The 24,195-nt window shown below is 46.4% G+C and overlaps 2 protein-coding genes across 3 annotated transcripts in view; one reads left to right on the forward strand and one right to left on the reverse strand.

Annotated features, from left to right (window-relative positions):
* The window catches only part of LOC144136593 (pro-neuropeptide Y-like), a 205,587-nt gene that overhangs the window by 171,438 nt on the left and 9,954 nt on the right, over positions 1 to 24,195 (reverse strand). The window lies entirely within an intron of this gene.
* Positions 1 to 24,195, forward strand: part of LOC144136592 (uncharacterized) — a 161,805-nt gene that overhangs the window by 112,244 nt on the left and 25,366 nt on the right. The window contains exon 3 of the mRNA XM_077669062.1: positions 21,707 to 21,847. Within this exon, the coding sequence (XP_077525188.1) occupies positions 21,707 to 21,847 (141 nt within the window). The remainder of the gene's footprint in view (positions 1 to 21,706; positions 21,848 to 24,195) is intronic.

Genomic DNA, 24,195 nt, shown 5'->3' on the forward strand with positions numbered 1-24,195 from the left:
AATTTTGAAAGACGTGAGTTTGTTGGAATTTCGAAGCTTAGTACGCCCGGAAGGCCACTGCGCACGCTGAAGAATTTAGAAGCAATTACAGACTAGCGAACAGTTAATAGCAGGTAATACAAAACACCGTAGAGAGAAGCATTGTTAAACTTGGGATTAAATTACATTCCTCTTGTCGGCCGTTTCCTGCCGCCCGGAGCTTAGAGCTCGCACAAGCTCCAATTACTTTTTTCCCGATTATTCATGATTCTTTTTTTTTTTCTGCAAGACGGCACCTGTAAAGACACCCACACGACAGAAATAAACGTGCAGCTCTATCGGAGAGTAATTACAATTGCAGCTAAATTGATCGGCTCTTTGGGCTCGACACAACTACAAATTATAGACTCCGACGAGGAGGTTTAAGAACACCCACCAGCAAATGAAGACAACGTGGGTGGTGGTACCACTGCACATGACACGTGCCAAGATTTTTTGTAAAGGTTACATCATATCCAATAAATGCGCCATCATAATATCTTAGCGCTTCTTTTATGACATCCTCTTGCATTTAAAAAGCTCTTCTGCGTCTCGCGACTCGTTTCCCAGGCTGCTTAATCGAAAGCAGCAGCATATATATTAACATCAACTGTTAAAAAAAGAAGATGGAATTATTTTCGGAATTTCATGGTATAACTTTTCACTCTAAAATAATAGCTCACATTTTTCATGCAAACACAAGTTGGTTTTCAATGTCGGGCTCAATTAACTTTATTCGAAGGCCAGTATGGTAATGATTGCACGCGAAATCTCTATCATATGTACCCGCTCTGAATATGTTTGGCCATGCCTTCACACTGTCCATGTGTTGAGCTCCAGGGCCGAACACTAATAATATAAAACCACTATCTTAACATGCATAACGATTCTGGCATAAGTGCGGCTAGTCGTAAAGGTACATTTACTAAGTATATTTGCCGCTAAGTAAATAAAGCAGCCTAGAAGTCATACTCTTCACGATTTCGCAGTGTAGAACACTCTGGAGCGTTCTAAGAGCATCATGGTTTGTTTATTAATGTCAATAACTACAGAACCAGATGCTTTTAAAATCCAGAAATTAAGCAAATAAAAGTTAAAAGGTGAAATAAAAAAAATAAATGCATTGTTTACCACTCTTTCTACCTATACTTCTGTTCTTCAAGCCTCTTAGAGAAATAATATTACTCATTTATTCATTATTGTTAGAAGCAGCACACTTTGCAATACAACAGCGAACAGGCTAGAATAACTTACACAAGGATTGTAAAATAATAAAATAAAACTTCTCTCTTCCTGATCGCACCTACGAACATAAATATGTTTAACAGGCATTTTTCCAACGAATTTGGGAATGATTGAAAGTGGTATCAGTGCAACAATAGCCGCTAGAGTTACACAAAAACCACGCATCGATTTCAGCAGGCACAGCCTTTCTTCAAAAGAATAGAGAACAAGAAGGTTGTTTCTGGGCCTTGCTGTATGGCTAGGTATGCATCGCCAGTGTTCCAAATATCTTGAAGGTGGGTCGAAATCCCGTCTTCACCTCTCCAAAAGTTAGGAGTCCCACGGACTATATGGCTTATGAACAAACCCTTTGATCTCTGCATATCTGGTCTCTCTTCCACTGTGTGTTGATACTCAACTGAAACTCACCGCCTGCATCAAAAAGACACGAGCTGTCTTTTCGAAGTCTTTCATGCAGAAATACAGTCAGAAATTTGCCGGCAGTTATGCAACAATACGCTGGACGGTCACCGTTGATGGCGCGATGGGTAGCTTCCAAACTATATCAACATTTTGTCATGCACAGTGAAACATATTGACTAGTGCAAACACAGGCAGGGACCAAAGCAAGACTAAGAGACAGAACACACGCTAGTGTCCTGTCTCTTGTGTGTCCTGTCTCTTACTCTTGCTTTGGTCCCTGTCTGTGTTTGCGCTAGTCAATATGTTTCACTGCTACAACTAACTAGCCCAAATGAAAGCCTAAGTCATGCACAGTCCAGTTTCACTGAAAAAGAAACACCATGAACTTCATTTCCAAGAAATTATTAAGCGCAAATCAGCGAGTTTAGAGACGCAGCATCTCCGGACGTGCATGCAGATCATTCTCAGAAGTTGAACCTGAACTACGTTACACGTCAGCCCGGTGTCTCCTCTTTACGCACATGCCATTTTTGCTTTATTTTCTTTCTGCTTACTTTATTTCTTCTTTGCTGCTCTGCTGCTTATGAGTCTGTGTGAAAACTCTGCTATTTTTCTTGAAAGCCGCCATCAGTTACACCGTAAAATAAACTGAACACCTCTACTTCCGGCCGAGCTCCCTTAATTACACAACACTTACGCGTCCCAACATTAAAAAAGAGAGGGCTCAACAAGCTGCTGTGGCAGTCTCTGCCTGCGGCTCTCCTTTCTGAGAACATCGCAAAACACGCAGCCAGCCACTGCATGATTCCCTGTGCCCAAAGAAAACATGACGATCGAGACTACTTAGCAGAGCTCAGGGACACGTCTCGAATAGTAGCAGCGAAAAAAAAAAAACAACAAACTCAAACATATAAACAGCAAAACGAGAGCTTAATTTCCGGCAGGTTGTTTAGCCGCACAGTGCACCCGAGTTCCGCCGTCGGCGTTCTCCCTTCATGCGAACACACGCGGCTCCGGGAGAACAAACAAGCTGCTTCACCGAAAGCGCGAGTTATGAGTCAGGTGTGCCCGCGCACTAGTAAAGCTTTCCCTGAACCGTGAAAACCTCGGCGGCTGGTCTGTTGCTTCGCAACAAGAGCGTGGCGCTGCCATCGCCGTCGGCAGTTGGCGCGCCGAGCGTGTGCACAGCTGCTGGGCAGCCGAGCGAAACTCATAAAGCGAAAGATACGCAGAAGAACGGCCCCCTCCAACTTTTATAGCCGCGCAAGCTGGAGCATTGCCCGGCTGGCGTTCGTTGTACGCGGAGAGCCGCGGTTAGCGGACTGTGTGTTGTAACCACCAAGCATTGCGACATCGTGGTCCAGGTAAAGAGTGCGTGTGCTAGCTTCGCGGTGAGCGTGCCCGAGAGAACGCCACCGTAATTTAGGTGCCGTTAATTTCGCGATTTAGGTTGGCATTGACGAAGACAAGTAGGGGGCGTTTGTGGTGGTGAAGCCGCAGGGACGGCTGGAATCGTTCTTGCTGCACTGTCGCTGGAGCTTGCTTGAATTTTTGTGAAGCGAAAGCTTCACTACGCTAGGTTTTGAAGAGGGCAGCGTCAGTGCAGTCACGTGACATGTGTCACGTGGTGTCACGTGCAGGTCATGTGACCCACTGACGTCATCACAATCTGCCCACCGCGGCAGGTGGCAACTGCCCCAACGGGCATCGGGCATTTCATCGACGCTTTAAAGATAATCCGTTCAGAAATATGTCTGGCGTTTATAAAAGTAGCCATGCTTCTCACCAGGGTTAACCGAAGTTTAAACCGTAGGTAATTTTTTTTCTTCGGCTGATTTGATTCCTAACAGCTTAAATCTGAGTGAACCCATTCTTGGGCTTTCTAACAGGCAGCGGTTTTTCAGTAAAATAAAAAAGGGATGGCTTCACTGTTCCCCAGAAAATGATCGAACGTCATCGGAAGGTGCAGTGGTTACATGGTGGTAAGAGCAAGGAACTTTAGGAATAAAAAGCTGATAAATATAATGAAAATAAGCGCACATGAAAGATGTTTACCTGTTTTGCATATATTCAGGCTTCCGTACATAATATATGCCAGATTTAAAAAAAAAAAACTTGTGGTGCGCAAACTAATGGCCTAATCGAGAGCAAAGATCACACGAATGCGGATCATGGTTCTCGTTTTTTTTTATCGTAAATAAACATAGATGGTTGTCTGCATTTTCTGGAGTTGAGAATAAACTGCGGAGACGGCTGGGCATACAGTCTTTGCAGACGCGAGCCAGACCGCTCATCGAAAAGGCTGCTCTATTTGTCGGACAAAGAAGCAACCGAAAGCTCAGCTCGGCGGATGAGGAAGCTGCGCGTTTGTTATGAAGGCTACTTTCGCATTTTTCGGCGTTTTTGTTAGAGGAGTGATAACTTCATTTTGATTTAAATTTTAGTGAACAGACGAAAGGGCACCTTCACAGAACCGCAAAACTTGCCCCTACCGAGACAAGCATGTCAGTTGTTCTCTAACATGGAGGTGCGCAGCCCGTTGTTTCGGCTGCGCAGCCAGCCTTCTCAAAAACTACACTTGTGAGCGGAACCAGTTTTTCATTAATTGCAGTAAATGCAGGCAGGTGCAGATGTTAAAATATTTCCCAAAGATCGTGGACCATAAATTGCTACCTTGTGAGTGATGCTTGTTCTCGATTAAACATTCTGCTTACACACAGAAACATCCAAGTTCTGGCAGATGCTGAATGCAAAATGCTAAATTCTTAGTCTTAGTGCAGTTGAGATTGTTGAGAGTTAATAAAAAGAATAAGAGCGACGTGCATTGTGCTTGTGTAAGTGGTCTCTTTATGTATTCACAGTTTCCTGTTTAAAATTTGCATAGCTCTACTACAAATAGAACTAAATATCTTCGAGTTGGATTCTTATTATGCTTATGATGCTAGGATGCTTAGCATGTTCGGGTGCTCTCTTCGATGTGGTAGGTGTCTGAAACCAACGCCACTGCTTCCGATAAATGATAGATCGAGTCAACGTAAAGGACACCTGATCAAATACTCGCGCGCAGCTCTTATAATGACCATAAAACGCTGAAAGAGATAAAATTTTAGTTAAAGCCAAAGTGCAAAATTTAAGGACAAATAATAATTGGTTTTTTTGGGGGGAAAGGAAATGGCGCAGTATCTGTCTCATATATCTTTGGACACCTGAACCGCGCCGTAAGGGAAGGGATAAAGGAGGGAGTGAAAGAAGAAAGGAAGAATAGGTGCCGTAGTGGAGGGCTCCGGAATAATTTCGACCACCTGGGGATCTTTAACGTGCACTGACATCGCACAGCACACGGGCGCCTTAGCGTTTTTCCTCCATAAAAACGCAGCCGCCGCGGTCGGGTTCGAACCCGGGAACTCCGGATCAGTAGTCGAGCGCCCTAACCACTGAGCCACCGCGGCGGGGTTTAAGGGCAAAGTGAATTCAGTATTCTAATATTGCTCGGCAGATCTTGCGCACTCTTTGTCAGATTAGTTACGTTTTCCTATAGTGATTTAAATGATCTGCCCTCCACTCTGTGTCCTTGGTGCACTTCGTCAACGGCGTAAAAATAACTTACACATAAAAAATCGGCCCGAGCATGCTGAAGCCAGTTAAAAAATTCTAAAATAAGAACAAGCGACTGTAAGGCCAAGTATCTTCAGCTTGATGAGATTGTGATTGGCCCCTACAGACGTCATTTTGATCTCTTTTTCAGTTCCATGCGAATGAAACCTCAGCTAATATCCATCCTCTTTGATGTATCGACACGCGTGGACGCTGGTAGATCCATCACATTTTTTATCGTAGTGAAGGACTACAGCCTTGTACCGAGATCGCAGACGTTATCGGGTGTGGTCCAGCGTAGAACGAAGAGCGCCTACATAAAGCGGAGGCGACTGCATACACCTTGCCTAATCAGCGTCGCAATGTAGCGGCTCCGGTGAAGTCACGTCGCACCCGCTCATGAGGAATGAGAGAGAGAGAGAGAGAGAGAGAGAGAAAAGAATGAAAGGAAAAGAATAAGCGACAAAGCAAAGTAGCAGCGCTAGTACGAGGGAGGAAGAGCTTCCTGCAAACACAAAGAGTGCACATATGATCGGGAGGGCCGGGGCTACGGCCAGCGCCGCACAAAAGTGAAACGAGAGACTGGGTCAATGACAGAAGGCGAGGGTAAAAGAACAAAGCCAGGCGACGGGAAAGAGGAAGGTAACGAAGGACAGCGAAAAAAAAGAAGCAGAAAAAGAGCGAACAGTCGAGAACACGATAGGGCTTCAAAGGCCGGCTCGCCGGCGCGCGAATTTCTGGGTAACAGGCCCGTCGAGCCGCCGCTTATTTGATTGAGCGAGCCGAGATTTCGAAGTAGCGTTCTGTTGAGCGCCGCTGGTTCACGGCCTTTGTTCACTTGAGCGCCGATGGCCGGTCGTATCGCCTATACTTTCTTATCTCAGCTTTTGTCGTCTTCTATATTCCTTCCACCCTTGCTGAGATCGGCACGCATGTAACGCCCGTTCGTTCGATATTTACAGCCCGGGCAGTTGTGCTCCCGCTCCCAGACTCTGGGTTTGATCTTTTTTTTTACCTGTATTACTGGACAATACTTGCAGCTTTTGTGGCCTGTCAGCGCCAAAAAAGGACTACTGCGAAGTTGCTGCAGTGAGGTAAGGTAATGAAGGCGTATACTTTTGCGTAGTATGAATTGACCGTACATTGTATTAGGTATGGTGCAACGCCATTGCGCATCATTGCTATATAAAGGTTTCACAAGCATCATCGTCTGTGTGCTGAACGCCTTTACATCTGCCCGGCAGTTAGACATCGCCTTACATTATAGGCGACTACCTTCGAAGAAGTTCGTTTCAATAAAGAGCCTGTTTTAAAAAATGACTGAAATCTGTGGGCCCTCATACTGTAATACCCCGATAAACCAGTGCCTAAACTATTCCACCCCTGTCTGTGTCCATGCCATCCATTATTCAAGTGCAGTAATTAATTAAAACCAAAATGCTACATTTTTTTTTCTTAATTCTTAGCAAGCGTCTACGGCACGGCTCTTAGCATCGGCTTCTACGACACTTCGCTACAAAAGCGCTTATATTATGCTTTATATTTCCTATCGGCTTCTTTAAATTCTTTTTTATATCCTTTTTGGTGCTTTCCGCTCAGTAGAAAAAATAAAAAAGTGAATTGATTTACTTGCCTCTCAACAGCCTGTTCTCTACTTCCTGACAAAAACGTCCAGCTTCTCATACAGCGGAAGCCATCAAAATTTATGCTCCCGATAAGCCAAAAAAAAATCATCGCTCATCGGCCGAAGGCGCCGGCCTGGTCGACTTTCGCAGGAAAGGGCCTCGATTGCCGTTATTATCCTGGGCACTTCGGTGGCCTTCCCTTATTATTACACGCCCTGCCCCGTTTCCACTGACCAAGCTCATTTCCGGACGTTACGCCTCCTGCGGGCTCCCGCTTACGCTCCAGCAAACGCTCACGCACACTCACGCATGCGCATTCAAACATGCACGTGTATATATCGCCGCTTAAAGAGAAATGAGGAAATATTGGGGATCCACGGAATAAAAAGAGAAAAGAGGAAGGAAGGAAGTAAAAATGAAGGAAGAAAGTGCTCTCGGGGCTTATTCCGAAGGCACGTGGCCTTTCATTTGATGATGAACGACCATGGCGAAGAGCCGGCACCGTGCCTGCCTCTGGTCGGAACGCAAATCCATTCGTTCTTTAGCGCGGTTCCGCGCGCGCTCTCCACGGTTTATGAGAATCAGGAGTGCTCTCCATCTGCCGGCCGCGCCTTGCATAACTCCTCGTTTATTGTGCGGAATTGAATCGCGGGGGGACAGCGCCGCTTGCCCTCTCTTTTTCTCTCCCTCTGACCCGAGTTCCGGGCCTCTGTCTTCCAGCAGCGGCGAAGGGAAAGGGGACGCCCGCAGGGCAGAGAGGGTTGCGTTCACTTTTGGACGTGAATGCTTCCCCTCCGGTTTCGAACGATTACCTGACGTAAATTAATATTCGCGCTAACGTCGCGTCGAGATTATTATTTATTGCTGTTGCTAATGAATGCGTAATCACCACGGACGTCTGCCTGTTAAGCACTAATATTGTCACGCAGCCTCACAAACACGCGACGGGGCGGCCTCAAGGACAAACTCTTATGAAAGCGGGTTCTTGCGTAAAGGATATGAAAAGCCGGGAGAGCGCTCCTATATTGACACAAGCGGTAGGGTATAACGCTCAGGAACAGGCGTTAAGAACATTTCACGAAACACATAAACTATGCAAGTCCCCGGCTTACTATATATAGGTAAAGGTGAACCACTGGCGGGTAACCTGGTACCTGGTTCACAATGCTTGCATTGGCTCAGGTCTGTTTGCTGTCAACCAGAAGATAAACTGCATTCCCAGTAGCTGTTGTGACTGGTACAGACCGCAGCACTACATAATTAAAACCGTACTTGCACAACATCGCTTTTAATAGTGGTGAATTTTCTTCTGAACACAAAATCGTCTCACAGCATTCCACGTGCCATACGCCCGCAGAGGCCTATTTGCGCATTATGCAGAGTTCTTGCGGTTTTGGGGAGTATTTTACGGTTTGGTTCTGCGCCATTTCGTGCATACTTTGCTTGTTTAGCTGTGAATAAACTTATTATAAACTATTTTAAACTATTATCTTTTGTCCCACAGGGTCGTTAGGAGTTAGCAGGGGCTCGTGGTGCTGCGACACCACTGATCCAAGAGAGAGTGCTTTCTGCCCGCTCGTGCCTTGCTTTGTCATACTTTTAGAAGGCTTATATCTTCCAGCTTACTCAGGACGATGGGAAAATCTAAGTTGAATGTATTTGTACGCACTTTCTTCTCGTTTCTTCGCGCTCTTCCCGATGCAGCCAGATAACTGAAACTGCCAGACGCATTGCTGGACTGCTGCGGCACAAGTACCGCGTTCATCTCGATAGCAGCTGCAAGTGCACTACGCGTGTTTGGGATTGGCTTTCTACCCTTTCATCATTAGACACCGTTTTATCCACCCTTCAAAAGGCGGTAAACAGATAGTCTTTGGGACCTCGCGAGATAAGACGCCCACAAATGAGAGCGGGCCATTTGCGTGGCAGTTGGGCACTTTGATAGCGTTAATTGATAAAGTTGTCTTCCAAATGCGAGGCGACGGAAGAGAAGATCTTTCATGCCTTCGCGCGAATACTAAATCTGCATTACGATAGGCGAAAAAAAGTGCAAATTTATAGTCACACGCTGCAGTGTGACTTTCGAACCAAACCACATTGTGCAGGAGACTGCAAGCAAAAAGTCTTCGTTTCATTTTTTTTTAGTTTTTTCATGCTACAGGAGGAAGAATACGTGTAGTTGGTGACTTATCTCGGCTGTAGGAGCCCCAATACGAACTTGAGTTTCGCCATGCGCCGATCAGGATCCATGGCGCGTTTTTAAACGGCCCTTTTCCATTTATATTTTTTTTCATAAAAATTTGCCTCAGGCTACGCAGTGCAACAATGAAACGTTCGCTTATTCAGAAGCAGAATTCCATGAGTGGACGCCGTGCTGATAGCAAGCACCGCGAGGCGGAAGGTATGCTTCCTGCCTCCGGTACCCTCCATGACACGAAATTCCTCGCTGACGTCAACATGCTTTCGCATGACGTCAGCAGAATAGAAGGTAGGATAGTGACGTCTACAGCGAAGAAAAATAAATAAAATTTATCCCGAAGATGCGTGTAATTGAACCAATGACATTCAGATTGCGAAGTGAGCACGCAATCGATGAGCCACAAAACCGTGCTGCTTCTTGCCGAAGAAAGGGTGAACCTAGTGTATGTGTTTCCTTACGACTGTATTGTAATGAGTAGGTGTGTCATTCGAAAGGGAGGAATCTTTAATGAACCTCGCAACAGCGCTGACCATGAGACAGTGCTTTCGAATTCAAAACATGTAAAGAGTCCTAAGTGCCCTCCTTGACTTTTTTTTTTTTTAGTAGTCGTTGCAAGATGACTCTGTTCAATAAAAGAATCGAAATTGAGAAATCTAAAACAACATCGACTGTGAGTGAAGAAGCATTAGTGAAGCGTTATTTAACACAGATTTATCACTAGAGCACTTTATTTCTGTGTATTTTATTTTCAGTTGAAAACCTGGGCATAGAATGCCGCGAGGTACACAAATTGGACTGTATTCTAATTCTCGCAGTAGCTGCTGTGGCAGGTGCGAATAGTGGGAATTGTATGTGGAAGGAGTTCAGTGAAGTTGCACTCAATGGGTTAAATTGTGCGGAGCGAGATACCAACTGTGGTAGCAGCACAGGTGCTTAAGCTTTCTTATCCCTTTTGTATTACTGAGACTGCTCTTTCTGTGCAGCTTATTAGAGGCATTTACATTTCTCACAAATTTAATACTACAATTGTGTTCTTTAACCTTTTACTCTCGTGCTAACAACGATTTCGCAACAAAATTAGCTCGTTTATTGAACGTCACAACTTCATCTCTTCTGCTTATTCTACGCGCTATAGCTGGACAGATAGCAGTTACGGCGATAATCTCTTGATTTGAGGGAATTCATAACCAAGTCTACGCGACAGAGTTCGTGCGGATGCCTCACAGTGGCCTGAAATGCCCTTGCATAAAGTTTCCAGCTAAAGATGAGTCTTCCTTTTGTTCATTCCCTATAGGACAGCTAAGAAACCTTGCGTCACTCTCTCGATAATTATTACCCGAGAGTTTCTTGAAAGAGCGGGAGCTAATACTTATTCCATCGGTTGCTATGCTACGCTTCAACTCGCAAAGAAACTTTCTTTCTTTCGAACTTCTGAAAGTTATTAGCGGCGTTCCACTAACTTTCTGTCCAACGTTACACATTATACTTTCCGCATTAAAACTCCTCCAACAGGCCCGTCCGCATCATTTGAGTTATACTTCCCGTTGCCGCTCACCATCTGCATGTTCGTCGCATTGCGTTTCGCGCAGCAGTCATCTTCAACAGGGCGCGAACTGTTGTCGAGGAGCGGATATCGATTATGAGGGCCTGGCCCGTCCTGTAGCAGCAGTTCGCTCACGCGAGTCTTATGCGGGCCGTGCTCGCGTCAGTGGCAGTTGCCGACCATGCCTTGCGGCTGCCGCGGCAGCACCGCAGCTTCGCGTCCCTCGCTCGCATACAAATGAGGCTGGCGCGCGCGAGCGCTCAGCTCTTCTCTCGGGTTCGGGCCTTGCGCATGGATGCGCTCGCGCTATTCGATGTTTTTTTTTTCTTGCCGATTCCTCGCGCTGGTCACTGCTTTCGGCCGTACGCGTTAGCATTATTCGCCGCACGCGCCATATCAGGGAGAACAAAATGCGGACTCTCGCCCCCATCGAAACGCCTCCTAGCTACTCTACTTTCGGGCCCCTCGTTCTACGTTTCCAGAAAACTCTTCCTCCTTTGCCCTCGCAGCTAGCTTGTACCGTTCGAAGCCAATAAGCCGTAGCTCGAGGCAAGGTTAAAGAAATGCAGGGTTGAGGTTGAATGCAAGAGGAATACAGAGAGAAGAAAAAGCCTCGAAGTTAAGTTGGAACGAAGAAGCTATGACGCAGGAATAAGAAAGTAGCAGATTGCAACATTATCTCGTAATGCTAGCTACAAGCACTGGCCATCAGTTGAAAGCTCTATTTCACTCGGCAGATTGGACGAATTGCGTAAATGTCAGAGTGATTTAGGCTTTCGAATGTACTCTTGAATTTGACACCCACATTGACACCCGCACCATTCGTATTTTATCTAGCTTTAAAAGAATACTTTTATACCAGTGTCCCACGAACTGTCTCAGGTTTGGTTTGGCTTGTGGGCTTTAACGTCCTAAAGCGACTCAATCTAGGAGGGACGCCGTAGTGGAGGGCTCCGGAAATTTCGACCACCTGGGGTTCTTTAACGTGGAGTGACATCGCACAGTACACGGGTCTCTAGAATTTCTTCTCCATCGAAATTCGACCGCCGCGGCCGGCATCAAACCCGTATCTTTTGGGCCAGCAGCCGCGTACCATAACCACTGAGCCACCGCGGCGGGTCGAACTGTCTCAGTGGTCATTTAACTGATGGAAATAAAGAAGTTGTTGTTATTGTATGGCCTTTAACACTGCTGAAGGACTCTCTACTGACAAAACGTGCTCAGTTATGCACGAAATTAGCTATATGCTAAAAAAAACATGGTCGATTGTCATGAGCATCTGTTCGATATGCGGGAAGTATTAGTTCGTATCCTACGCGGCTGCTGGAGACATTGTGGACTTTGTGTGCGCGCGCGTGTGAGCGTGAGTGTGAGTGTGTGCGTGTGCGTGTGCGCGTGTGTGCGTGTGTGCGTGTGGGCGTGTGTGCGTGTGCGCGTGCGCGCGTGTGTGTGTGCGTGTGTGTGTGTGTGTGTGTGTGTGTGTGTGTGTGTGTGTGTGTGTGTGTGTGTGTGTGTGTGTGTGTGTGTGTGTGTGTGTGTGTGTGTGTGTGTGTGTGTGTGTGTGTGTGTGTGTGTGTGTGTGTGTGTGTGTGTGTGTGTGTGTGTGCGCGCGCGTGTGCGCGCGTGTGCGTGCGTGCGTGCGTGCGTGCGCGTGTGTGCGTGTGTGTGCGTGTGTGCGTGTGTGCGCGCGCGTGTGCGTATGTGCGCGCGCGTGTGTGCGTGTGTGTGTGTGTGCGTGCGTGCGTGCGTGCGTGCGTGTGTGTGGGGGGGGGGGGGGTAGAGAGATAAGTTATTTAATGAAAAACAGCGTTGAGGAAAGGGTATGGCTGGCAAGTTTTTTGCCGTGGGTACGTAATCAGCTAATCACTAGCCTGCCACTCAGTTTTCTAGAGCATTATTCCATTTTCGCTGCGGTGAACATGCGGCACGTTTAAAATATCAGGGTGCCTGATCACCACGCATTAGCGCCGTTGTTAACTGCCGATCGGGGCCCCTGGAGACACCATCTGTGTTTCCCGCTGCTATAGCGGATAGGCCGGTGCAAATGTACTCACTGTCTCGTGCTCCCCGCCATTGGAGTGCAGCGCTTAGGCAGATGACCACTCTGTCACTAATTTCCATTTGCTAATGCAAAGATTAATCTTAAGCTTGTTACGAGCTTGCAGAGGCCTTCCTGATTTCGACAGCAACCGAGCCGCAATACAGATAGCGCAAGATATCTGTTGCAGTAGAGTTGCCATAATTATATATAAGAGACAAGAATGGATGCTTACTGGGGGACATCTCTTAGGACAGATATGCCACACTTGATTGTACAGGTCGATTACACAGCACTGTGCACACCGTTTCTTAATTTATTTGCACAAGTATAGAAGCTACAACCGGTGCCATCAGATCACGGGGCGAATTACCAAAATCGTTAGGACATTAGAATGCTGCATGGTTGGCTTGCAGAGAGACGGGTATCATACGCCAGGCTGGCGGCAGTATCGGGATCACTCACGATCCACTGTTACGTGCAGCATCTTTTAAAAATTCGAGCTCTGCTTTGCACTAGGCCACTAGAGCTTCAACATCAGTGGAAACATACGGTGACACAAGGCGATGCCACGATACTGTTTTCCGGCGTGGGATCCGGAGAGCTAGAAGGGAGTTCTCCCGCCTTATAAAATTCAAGAGACTCCATTGGTCTCCAAATGGTGGCAGTGGCAGTTGACGACACTTGTGGGTGCTTATGTGCATGCGTGCTGGAAGACATCTGCTAGGTCACAGACTTATGGCACAAACTCGCGCTTATAATTATTATTCAAGCGTAGATACGGTGCAGCAATTGCCGAAATAATTGCTCACGGCTAATCCCATCTGTAGCTTTCAACAATTTCAACCTCAACCTGAACAGAATATGGACTGTACAACAAATTATGTATCATGGCAGCAAAAGTTTTTCTTCTCTACAAGCCATCAGCTTATAAACCATATCTGAGCTCAATACGTATCACACGTTTTTGTCGATTGGAAAAGGCAGCCGATATTTGCTCTGTTGTGGCTGCTTAGGTGTCGAGTTAACAAACAAGACTCGTCGTTCGCCACAGCGCCAAGGCTAGCCTGGCAAACTCAGAAGCCACGGTTTGTGCTCGGAGAGCCAGATATTAAAGCGCTGGATGACAGCTGGCTGCAATGTCACTGCGCGATAACATGTTCCTCGGCCTAGGCGTCAGCTTGTTCGCAGATTATCACTTTCTGCTCTTGTCGCATGCTTTCTAGTGATGTAGTAAGTGTATTTCCCTTACCGCAAAAAAATACAAATAGCCTCTAACTATTGCAGGCCGTATGATCCGGGGATCGTTAAAGGGAGATTAAGTAAAGAACTAATTCATTGTTAAGATATTTAAATTCCCACATGAATATTGTGTCATGAAAAACAAAGTAAACAGTTATGTGGCTGTGCTGCCGCACGTCTTCTGGATGATGTCAGGACGGCGCCAAAGGAACAAGGACGAAAGAGGCACAAGAACACAACAGGACAGGCGCCAACTTGCAACTCAGCTGGCGCCTGTCCTGTTGTGTTCTTGTGCCTCTTTCGTCCTTGTTCCTTTGGCGCCGTCCTGACATCATCCAGAAGCTATGCCCTAACTAGCCCAAATCAAAGTACTTCTTCTGCTGCACGTGGCCTAATGACGCACAAGCCACAGTCCGTAGTTTAGTCGTGTAGTGCTGCGCTTTAATATGTAATATTTGTCCACTTTCGCCAAACTGTAAGCAGGTTATATATGCTAGTGAACTGCTTATACTATGTTTCTTGCTTAATGTTGGCCAGATTCAGTCAGTACTACTTCCATACAGATAATTCCTAGCGTGCGCCCGTGTGGCCTTGGGTGCGTTTGTACGTCTGTGCGAGCTTTTAGGATTATAAATCACTTTGCGTAACCAGAGTTTGGGAGGTTCTGGGGAAGAGCATAAAAGAGCGCACGAAACAGCGTGGACGGTTTTCTGCATCTATGACAGCTGTGAATAATGGGAAACGGCTTCCCCCGCGTGTCTGCTCAGCCTTTGTTTTTGTTTTTGTTTGTCAATATTATTGTTTTGCGCTTATTTTGGTTCCGATACGTTGGATGGCGAAGTAATGCTTCCGCAAAATGAGTCCCTTGAGCGTGCGATCAGCGGGAGCTGGCGTTTAGACAAAGCACTTCGAATTAGCCTTTTTCTTTGCCAGAACACTGCACGTTTCCCGTGGAATGAAACATGTGGAAGCTTTCGCCGTCACAGTCTGCTCGTTTTTTTTACACCCAGTTTCTCTTGGTCACTATTTTTTCTGTAATAAATGTGGCGTTTATCCTTTTTAATGTCCTGCGTGAATGCAACCGCCAGGGAACGAATGGCCGTTTACGGGCATTTTTAAAATTCGAATAACACGTAATAAATAGTTTTTTAAAATTTTCTTGAAAACTTTGCTCATAGACGAAAACATGTCATAACTTCATAACTAACACCATTTTGTCATTGTTTCTGCTAGTGATATTCTAATATAAAAAAATAATTCCATGAGTTGGGAATTCTAGAGAAAAAAATAAACCTTCCTTAATTCATATTGTTGCTTCATTTGAAACAAGACAACGGAGTTTTGCGGGGAAAGGTCGGTGTTCTCGCATAGCTGTCTAGGACAACTTATATTAATAGCGGGGCAGACGAACCACTTTTTTCAGATTTAATGACATGTCTCTTGGTGTCATGTAGCGACTGCTAGCGTATGGCCTGTGGTAGAACAGTAATGCTTTCATTAGCGTTCACTAGCCTGCATTTCAATGCTCTGATAGGTTATTCCTTTTGATGTTCGGTTGTTATTTTGTACCTTAAGCAACCTGTCTGCGCAACTTTATAACATTTTCCCCGTCATAACGTTTATTTGCTAATACAGCTCAGTGCCCACGACAAACGACGACGTTAGGGTGAGACCAAGCACAAGCATGTGGAAAGCCTACGTGGATTAAATTCATGGCGTTACCTGCATCCGTTGATGACAAACAGAAAACTCTCCTAACTGATGCCGGCGTTAGTGGGCGGTACCATTTTTTTTAAATGGGAAGCACCGCTACGTAAACGACCAGCATTCAGTTTTGACGAGGGCGCATCAGGGAGGCGGAAAACTGCGTATGTTGGTAACCTGTGCTTTGGGGACCAGGTGGTGTTGGCGTACACTGCTCGAGCCAGTCGCATGATGCAGGCCTGTGTAGCAAGGAGCGCAATTGCAGTGACAAGCTTTTGTCCTATGTGATGCAAATTTTTACCAGAGGGTGCGGGACTCGCATTTTCAGTCACACTGTGGAAACAAACTAAAATTACTCGGAATCAATAGGAACCGTGTTCTAATCAAAAAGAGACCATTCTCACTGAAAACAAATTTTTAGGCTATAAAAATAGAAAGAAATACCGGTGCTGCTATCACTGCCTGATTTCTGCAAGTAAAACGTGTGCGTAGGAATTGAGTGTTAGGTGCGGATCGCATAGGCTACGCTACGCTGCCATTCCCTTCGAAACAGTGATAACCCGTAGTTTTTCAGTAAAGATGTCGGGAGTTTTAATGACTGGTGGGAAGATTCTTAAATACAATTTTCTCGCCGATAAATGCTTTTTTTTTTGCTTCTGGACAAACATCAACATAGCGAGAGAGAGGCAGATTCGATTTTTACACAGAACAATAATTCGACGGAGTTTTCTTCAGTACCCTTTGAAAGCTTATGGGAAAATCTTTCTTCCAGAGGTTTTAGTTTTTATTACGGATTTGATTTCTATAACTGTCCTATAAACTAGAAAGCTAGCAAAACATTTTCTTTTTTTGTTATCGAAAGCAGTAGAGATCAGAAGACGAAATGTGCAGCGCAAAAAAAAAAAAAACGCACCGACGACAGAGGACAAACACAAGCGCTGACTTTGGTCGTCCGCGCGTTTTTTTTTTTTGCGCTGCATATTTCCTCTTCTGTGACGAACCAACAGGCCCAAATCACTGCGTTTCATCAGTAGTGATCGCATAGCCTTCGATGAAACAAGTGGTTGAAATTCGTCTTGCTACACCATTTCCTGGTAGTTCACTCTTGCTACACGAAGGAAAAAAATTATTTAAACCAGGCAACGGCGTCTGTGTAGCGTTGGCGGTGGAGGCTGCGTTGTTTTGATGTTTACTACGTTCTCGCCACAGTGCGGCCCACCTAGCATGTAGTACCCCTCCCGAGGCGGCAGTTCTGCAAGTTGAAGGTTCGCGCTCAAGACGCCGTTGCCGGCGCCGTTCTCAACGTCTCGGTCTTCGTCACCCGTAATTCCTCTCTCTGGCTACGTTTCTCGCTCGACGGCGAGCACAACTGGGTAGAGGACTAATAAAAGGGTAATAAAAGAGTAGCTGCTCTGCCATCCGCGGTGGTTTTTTGGCTTCTCCTTTTATTCTTCCGGCCACAGGCAAAGTGAATCTTGGCTGAACTCCCTCTCAATGTGCACTTCGTTTCCGGGAGCTGCAGCTGCCATGGGAGAGAGAGAAACGCAGAACCGATCAGAAATGTTCACATGGCCGATGGCCTTCGCGGCTCCAATAGCGAGCGGTGGGCGGCATCGCTGCGTTTCTGTCTTCTTTCAACCTCTCTGTCGCCGATAGGGTCCCTCCATTTCGTCGCACTACTTCTTTCCTTCTTTCTCCCATCGCCGTCCCTCCATTAGTTATCTCATCTTTCTCTCCTGTCTGCTTCATTCGGTGACCTTGAATGGGCTTCATCCATTCAACTGCTCGAGGTGGATCCATTTAAAAGCACATGCCGTAAAAAAAAAAAAAACGAGTGCAGCTTTCATGAGTTGTGAAGCCCCCCATTAAAATGCCTATTTGCGAAAGCCAGACCACTTTTTGATAACGGCTAAATGAAATTAATCAATTAAATTGAAACAAATGCTAGCACTGGAATTGTTCAGTGATTAAAATACTCCGAAGTTTTAATTTTTTGTGTAACCTGAACAATCACTCTTGAACGCGACAATTTTTTAAATATTTATTAAGCTTGTACCAGAATTTTGGTACGGATCCAGGAACTCGCGAACGCATTGAGGCAATGTTTACACACTGTTTATCGCCTGAGCACTCTTGCATTTGTCTGCACAAACAAGTCCGAGAAATGAGATCATTCTGCCTGCATCGAGGATGTTTTCTGGCTGTCAAAACAGTGGGCCCCTATTTTCATTCTTAAGGAGGAAACATTGTGCATTTCTGGGGATTGCGACGCATTTCATTTCCGCCTCAAGTCACCGCTCTGCAACGTTCCATTTGAGACAACTTTTTTCTCATTGCAGTTTCTTATATTGAAACATTTTGTAGTGATGAAACTTTTTTTTTTACATACATTCACTCTTCATGCACTTCTAAATTGTTTTCTCTTTCACGTACCCTGTAAATCCATCCAGGTAAAAGTATTCATCCTTTCGACGATAACAAATAAGCGTGGAAAACGCACATAAACTCACATCCAGCGCTGCTCCTGAATGTTTCCAACAGTGAAAATCGTTTCCGGGGTTTGAGTCCAAAGGAGGCTCGCGAGTTGTATCCTTCAAGTCAGTGGCAGGGAAGTGCCGTTGTTTGACAAGTCTGATGACCTAGTTTGCTCTTTCATTCCACGCGCATACGCTAATGGACCAAATGTGCAATGTAAGATAGCGCGTACGGCAACGCAGTTCCTACCATTCTGCGAGAGTGCGCCAGGCAGAGGTCCGACTGTGCGTCATATAGGAAGATACTGTTGTACAGGTGCGGACATAAGTAAACGGAGCACGCTATTCCGCATTAAGTTCATTCACGCCACCTCTATCAGAAAGGATGAAACATTTTCTGTCCATTAGAAAGCGCCACAAGCGTCCACTACCAACATGCACATACCATAACTAGCAGTTCCTATCAGACACCGCGTGAAAGATTTTAGAAGGCAGTAGCGTGCTTCGTATAATTTAATCCGCACCTTTACCTAGCACGGAATAGTTGAAAGAGATAAAACCGCGAAAAGTGCTATTAAACATCGGAGCACTCATCCACGGTGTATGAAGTGCTCAGGGACCTGGGCGCCGGGAATACAGCTGCATGAGAAAAAAAAAGCAGAAACCATGCAAAACTAAGAGATCAGAGATAAAGTTTCACGACCTGCGGTATACAGACTGTTGCCGCCTTACCTCTCTATTACTTCTTTAAGCTAAGAAGAAGCGAGCGAACATTTTCTGGCGCGTATAAGCAACAGTGTAGGTCAGGCATGCAGCCGAAGTGAGGCCTAAGCCGTGTGGCCTTGTCTATTGACTCGAGACCGTCTAAAGCAACGTGACCGGAGTACGCATTTGGCTGATAGTTCGCGGTTCTTCGATAGACCTGGCACAAGGGCGTGATGTATCAAGGAAGGAAATAAAGAAGTTAGGAGCGGAGGCGTCAAATTAAGGCCGCTGTGCAAGCCTAAGCTTCGACACCGACCACCTCTCGCAAGCCCCGCCCCCTGGCCTCCGCCGTCCGTCTAACGTCATTCGAAACGACGCACGTCACTGGCATAATTGCGCACGTACGCAACGGTTTCCTCTTGGCAGTAGGCAAAGCGCAAGCCAGGCACCTTGCGCTAATCGAATAATGCTACTCAAACGAGTAGCGATTACGGCGCTGCGCGTGCATGGAATTAACTCTAGTCGAAGCTGGCACCGGGATATAATGCCGTTGAGGGTAAGTTTTTCGTATGGCCCCTTTTTCTTGCGAACAAAGGCAGATACTTCAGTGAAAGGACGGAAGAGAGGAAGTGGAGGGGGAGTGCGCTCGGGAAGTGGGAAAAGAAAGTAGACGTAGAATGGGCGCTGAGTCAGTGGTTCCTTTTTTCCCCTTATGCTGATTCAGCCTTCGAGTAACAACAGAAGTGATGCTGCTGACGGTGATATGAGAACAGAACAAATTCTTTCTGTGTTCTGGAACGACTTTACCGGAATCTACGTCACGCGATGGTGTTTCATTCAAATAGTTCGTTTTTTTTTGTATGTGCATGTGTGTTGTGCGAGCGAGAGCTTTCTCGAAGGAGTGTGTTTTGTTAGTGGCGTTTTGCCATTGGCGTTGCATTAACTTGACACGTAAAGCAAAGATAATGCCTGCGCAACAGGCTATCGGCGGCAGCTTAGGCAAATGGCGACTGGTATGATTTCTTGTGTCTTTACCTCTATTGTTTAGGCATTAATTTCCTTGTCTTCCATACTTAGTTGGCTGCACGGAGGTCTCCCGCACGCTTCCCACACGCACGCTCAGGTGACCTCTAGGTCCAACGTGCAGGAGTTCATGACCTCTCTAGGGACACTCGACTAAGTGGTCACTCTTGTAGTGAGTAATGACTGTATGCATTAATCTTAATGTGAAAAGAGTGGGCTAGACCTGGGTTTGACAACTTTTGACTAGTGCGACCTACACAAGAAGGTAGATGCGGGCACAGGCCAGAGAATATTGTCTTCTAGAGATCTTCGTTTAATACAGATAACGTGAGCTGTGTTAAGAAAAGGCATTAAGGAAATGTTGTCTGTAAAAGATCCGTGGTTATATGCATGGTGTGCTGCTGCCGGGAACAAGGTAGTGAGGTCGATAGCCAGCCGCGGCAGCCGCAAGTCGATGCAAGTGGAATGCAGAAAGATATCCGTGCGCTCAGAATTCAGCGCAGATTAAAAAACTTCGAAGGTGAAATTTTGTAAGAAATTCATTTATTTGTTTCTTTGTCATTGCGCAGTCATGCCCTTGACACGGCAGCCTATGGCTGACACTGTGTATTCTCTACATATGCCCCCCAAAAGAAAGCCAGTTGTTATAAGGCGTAAGTCGCTGCTTGAAAACAATAGGAATAACATGTATGTACCACATATGTCCCGAAGGAGTGCAATTCTATTCGTAAGAAGGGATCTATTTTTACTCAGCGATGATTCCATAGATCAGAAACTGCATTTCAACGGAAAATCACGGAACGGAGTAAGGCGTGTTTTCTGTCTGGCACGTGAAAGATGGTTAAGAGCACACCTTGAACCGCACTGAACTCTATAGCAGTCGAGAGCAGCAAATTTATCACGATCGTACGTAATTCGTACTCTCGTGCTGCCTTCTGAATTTCTAAAGAGCCAAACTCCTACCTGGATCGTCATGTCTGACTGTTCTTTTTCCACGAAAACTAGCGGGGACACTCTATGGGACCACTGGCATATTCCCATGGGCGTCGTTCGTCCCAGGCAATCCGGAAGTGTCTGAGGTCACTGCCACACACACACCCAAACCAAAATATCCCGTCCAACGGGATGCCTGCTAGCATCCCCACAAACGTATACTTAGCCCTAGCTAATGACCCTGCACCTAGCTTAAGTGCGCGGTTGTTTCTTTCTTTTTGTCACAACTCGCTTGCCGCCATGACTCGCCCGCATAAAAGGAAGGCTTGGGCGGAAAAGACAAAGATCCTGAGTAATGGGTTGGGCGACGTCCACGATACTTTCTCGGTATCCTCTAAGGAGATGCAAAGATCTCAAGTACAGAGGGTAGAAGCATAATGGCCGTGTGTGCCAAACGAGTACTAGGCCTTACACCAAAGTTTCAACAGTGGCGTCTCTACACGTGTCTCTGCAGTGGCGTCACAGCAGTTTATAAAGGCTACGAACTGTATTATATCTTCGGTTCCCGCCCTAAAGATACCCTTATTAAACATGGTACTGACCTGAACGTGAGGTAGTTCGGTGGACTCTCTTGTTTCGGTTCCATACTTGTGGTGCGCAATATATTTAGCAGATGTTTGAGCATTGAAGTAGAATAAACGGCTGTGAGGCACACCGCGTATTGGAATGGTCGGGAGTCACTTCAGTCGTTCTTGTTTTCAGTTATCAGTCCTAGTAGACGCGCGTTTTTGCATTTCTCCCCTAGCGTCAAAAGACAGCACCGGCGACCAACCACGTGCCGAGTAGCAGAGTACCATAGCCAGTGAGCTATCTAGGCGGGTGCTAGTGGTGTAAAACTTGATGAAGTGATTTGTTTTCCCAAGACTGAATGTTCTTCCTTTTCTCGTCGCTCGCTTTCAGTTCGCATGCTGGGACAGCCCTGCCGGCGCAACGAGCAGTGCCTGAAGATCGACAAGCACTCCGATTGTGAGGACGGCTATTGCAAGTGCAAGGACGGTTACTACCTCTTCAATGACGTGAATGGCACCTCGTGCCTACCAGGTTGGCGGAATTTCGCTTCACATCTATTACATGTAGGTGGCTGTAGAGCTTTCTGCTCCATGTGCACTTACAAAAAGTCGGCGGATTGTGCCTGTGCATCTGTATAGACGCGTTTACATGAATGCGACAGTAGCGCATCGCATTTCCCAGCGTATCTCGTGGAGCCGATGCGCTACTGTTTACATGTACGGTGGATGTGCCTGTGCATCTGTATAGGCGCGTTTACATGAATGCGACAGTAGCGCATCGCATTTCCCAGCGTATCTCGTGGAGCCGATGCGCTACTGTTTACATGTACCGCATCAAGTCTGGCGGAATGGTGACCCCTCGCCCATTACATGCCTCCCCTCCCCCCGCAGCTTGAGCGAAGTCTGCTTTTTATTCGGCTGAGGCGGTATTGTATAGCAATGGCAGGGAGAAGGCGGGGTACCTCCAAACCTGTTTTTATTCACCGCCGAAGTCCACTTGTCATTCGCGATCTATCCCCATCTGGTGCTTTTATGTGACGTGCTTTCCTAGCGCATTATCGCCGGTTACATGAATGCGATGCGCCAAAACGTTGATTCGATGCGCTGCTGTCGTATTTATGTAAACGCGACTATATGAGCGTATTCTTCTCTTTTCAGCCGCACACTTTTGGGGTTGTTCGCGTTTTTCACTTGCTCTAAGAGCTGAAAAGTGTCGGCGAGCGAAGTAGCCACTGTTCTTTAGACGGTAATCTACAACTCGTCCCCGTCGCCCAGCGAACTGGCCTTTGACAATAAGCTGATACATTTCATGCAAATTGTGCACCTTACCTCTGCTTTTCAAACATCACCGAACTTGATTTTTTTAGTATACGATATGATGGTTTGACTTGGTTTATGGGGGTTTAACGTCCCAAAGTGACTCAGGCTATGAGAGACGCCGTAGTGAAGGGCTCCGGAAATTTCGACCAGCTAGCGTTCTTTAACCTGCACTGACATCGCACAGTAAACGGGCCTCTAGAATTTCATCTCCATCGAAATTCGACCGCCGCGGCCGGGATCGAATCCGCGTCTATTGGGCCAGCAGCTGAGCGCCGTCACCACTCTGCCACCGCGGCGGCTGAGTGGTTATGGCGCTCGGCTGCTGACCCGAAATACGCTGGTTCGATCCCGGCCGCGGCGGTCGAATTTCGATGGAGGCGAAATTCTAAAGGCCAGTGTACTGTGCGATGCGAGTGCACGTTAAAAAACCCCAGGTGGTCGAAATTTCCGGAGCCCTTCACTACGGCGTCCCTCATAGCCTTAGTTGCTTTGGGACGTTAAACCCTATAAACCAAACCATATGATGGCAATGTATTATTCGGCCGGTACTCCATGTAAGCGCTGACGCCTCGGATGCTGAACATGGGCTAGGATAGACCCCGTAGTTAAGGACTCCGCATTTTTTTCAACCGCATGTTGTTGTTCAGCATGCCGTGCCATTGTGTAGCACATGGGCGGTGTTACATTTTACTTGCTTAGAAATACAGCTATGGCAGCCAGTATTCGATCCCACGACCTTGGCGTCAACAGTTGCACGCCACTGTTGATGAGGCACCACGGCGGATAGTGTGACTAGGTGTTTCGCTTTTATTAAGGAATATAAATCGCGATACTGAATCTCAAATCTGTGCTCTGGCTTCGGCATTCATCATTTGTTGAAAGCAAAATGCAAACACGCCTGCATACCCAGGTATTTATATTCACGGCAAAAATTGAGCACATCTGCTTAGCCAGTGTGTGGCACTGGGAAGTCAGAGGCCAATTGTAAGGATTTGAATCCTGCCCGGCGCTTAGAGCATCTTGCTGATAGTGCATCAGTGGCTTTGCCTCCACTCCTGCATGTCCAGCTTACTGACGTGCCCATTATGTATAGTTTTCCGGACTTTCTGACCGTTCTGGCATCGACAGAAGCTGCAAAGGCAGAAACTACTATGAGGCTAATAAGAAACAAGAGCAGCCAGTCTCTGTAACACCGATTCACTTTCACCTTGAACTTCCTTCAGTGGTTCCTTAGAATTCATTTTCGCTCTCAGTGCAACACGAACGGGAGACAAGACGAAGGACGAGCACAAACAGGCGCTGACTATCAACTGGTTTTTTATTGAAGAACGAAAAGCGTATAAATACAAACAGTGAACTACTTATCAATCAACAAAAGTTATCTGGAAGGCACGTGGGAGGTCAGATAGCTCAATTCTTTCTCGGATAACGTTATGGAAGGGCTGCTGATACATTTTGTGCCGTTGTCGTGAATATAAAAAGCCTCCATTACCTCGCGTGTTAATTTATTGTTATGTCGGAACAGGATGCACGTGTTCTTGTAATCGGGAACACATTGGC

The sequence above is a fragment of the Amblyomma americanum genome, chromosome 6, assembly GCF_052857255.1.
Source record: "Amblyomma americanum isolate KBUSLIRL-KWMA chromosome 6, ASM5285725v1, whole genome shotgun sequence".
NCBI lineage: Eukaryota > Metazoa > Arthropoda > Arachnida > Ixodida > Ixodidae > Amblyomma > Amblyomma americanum.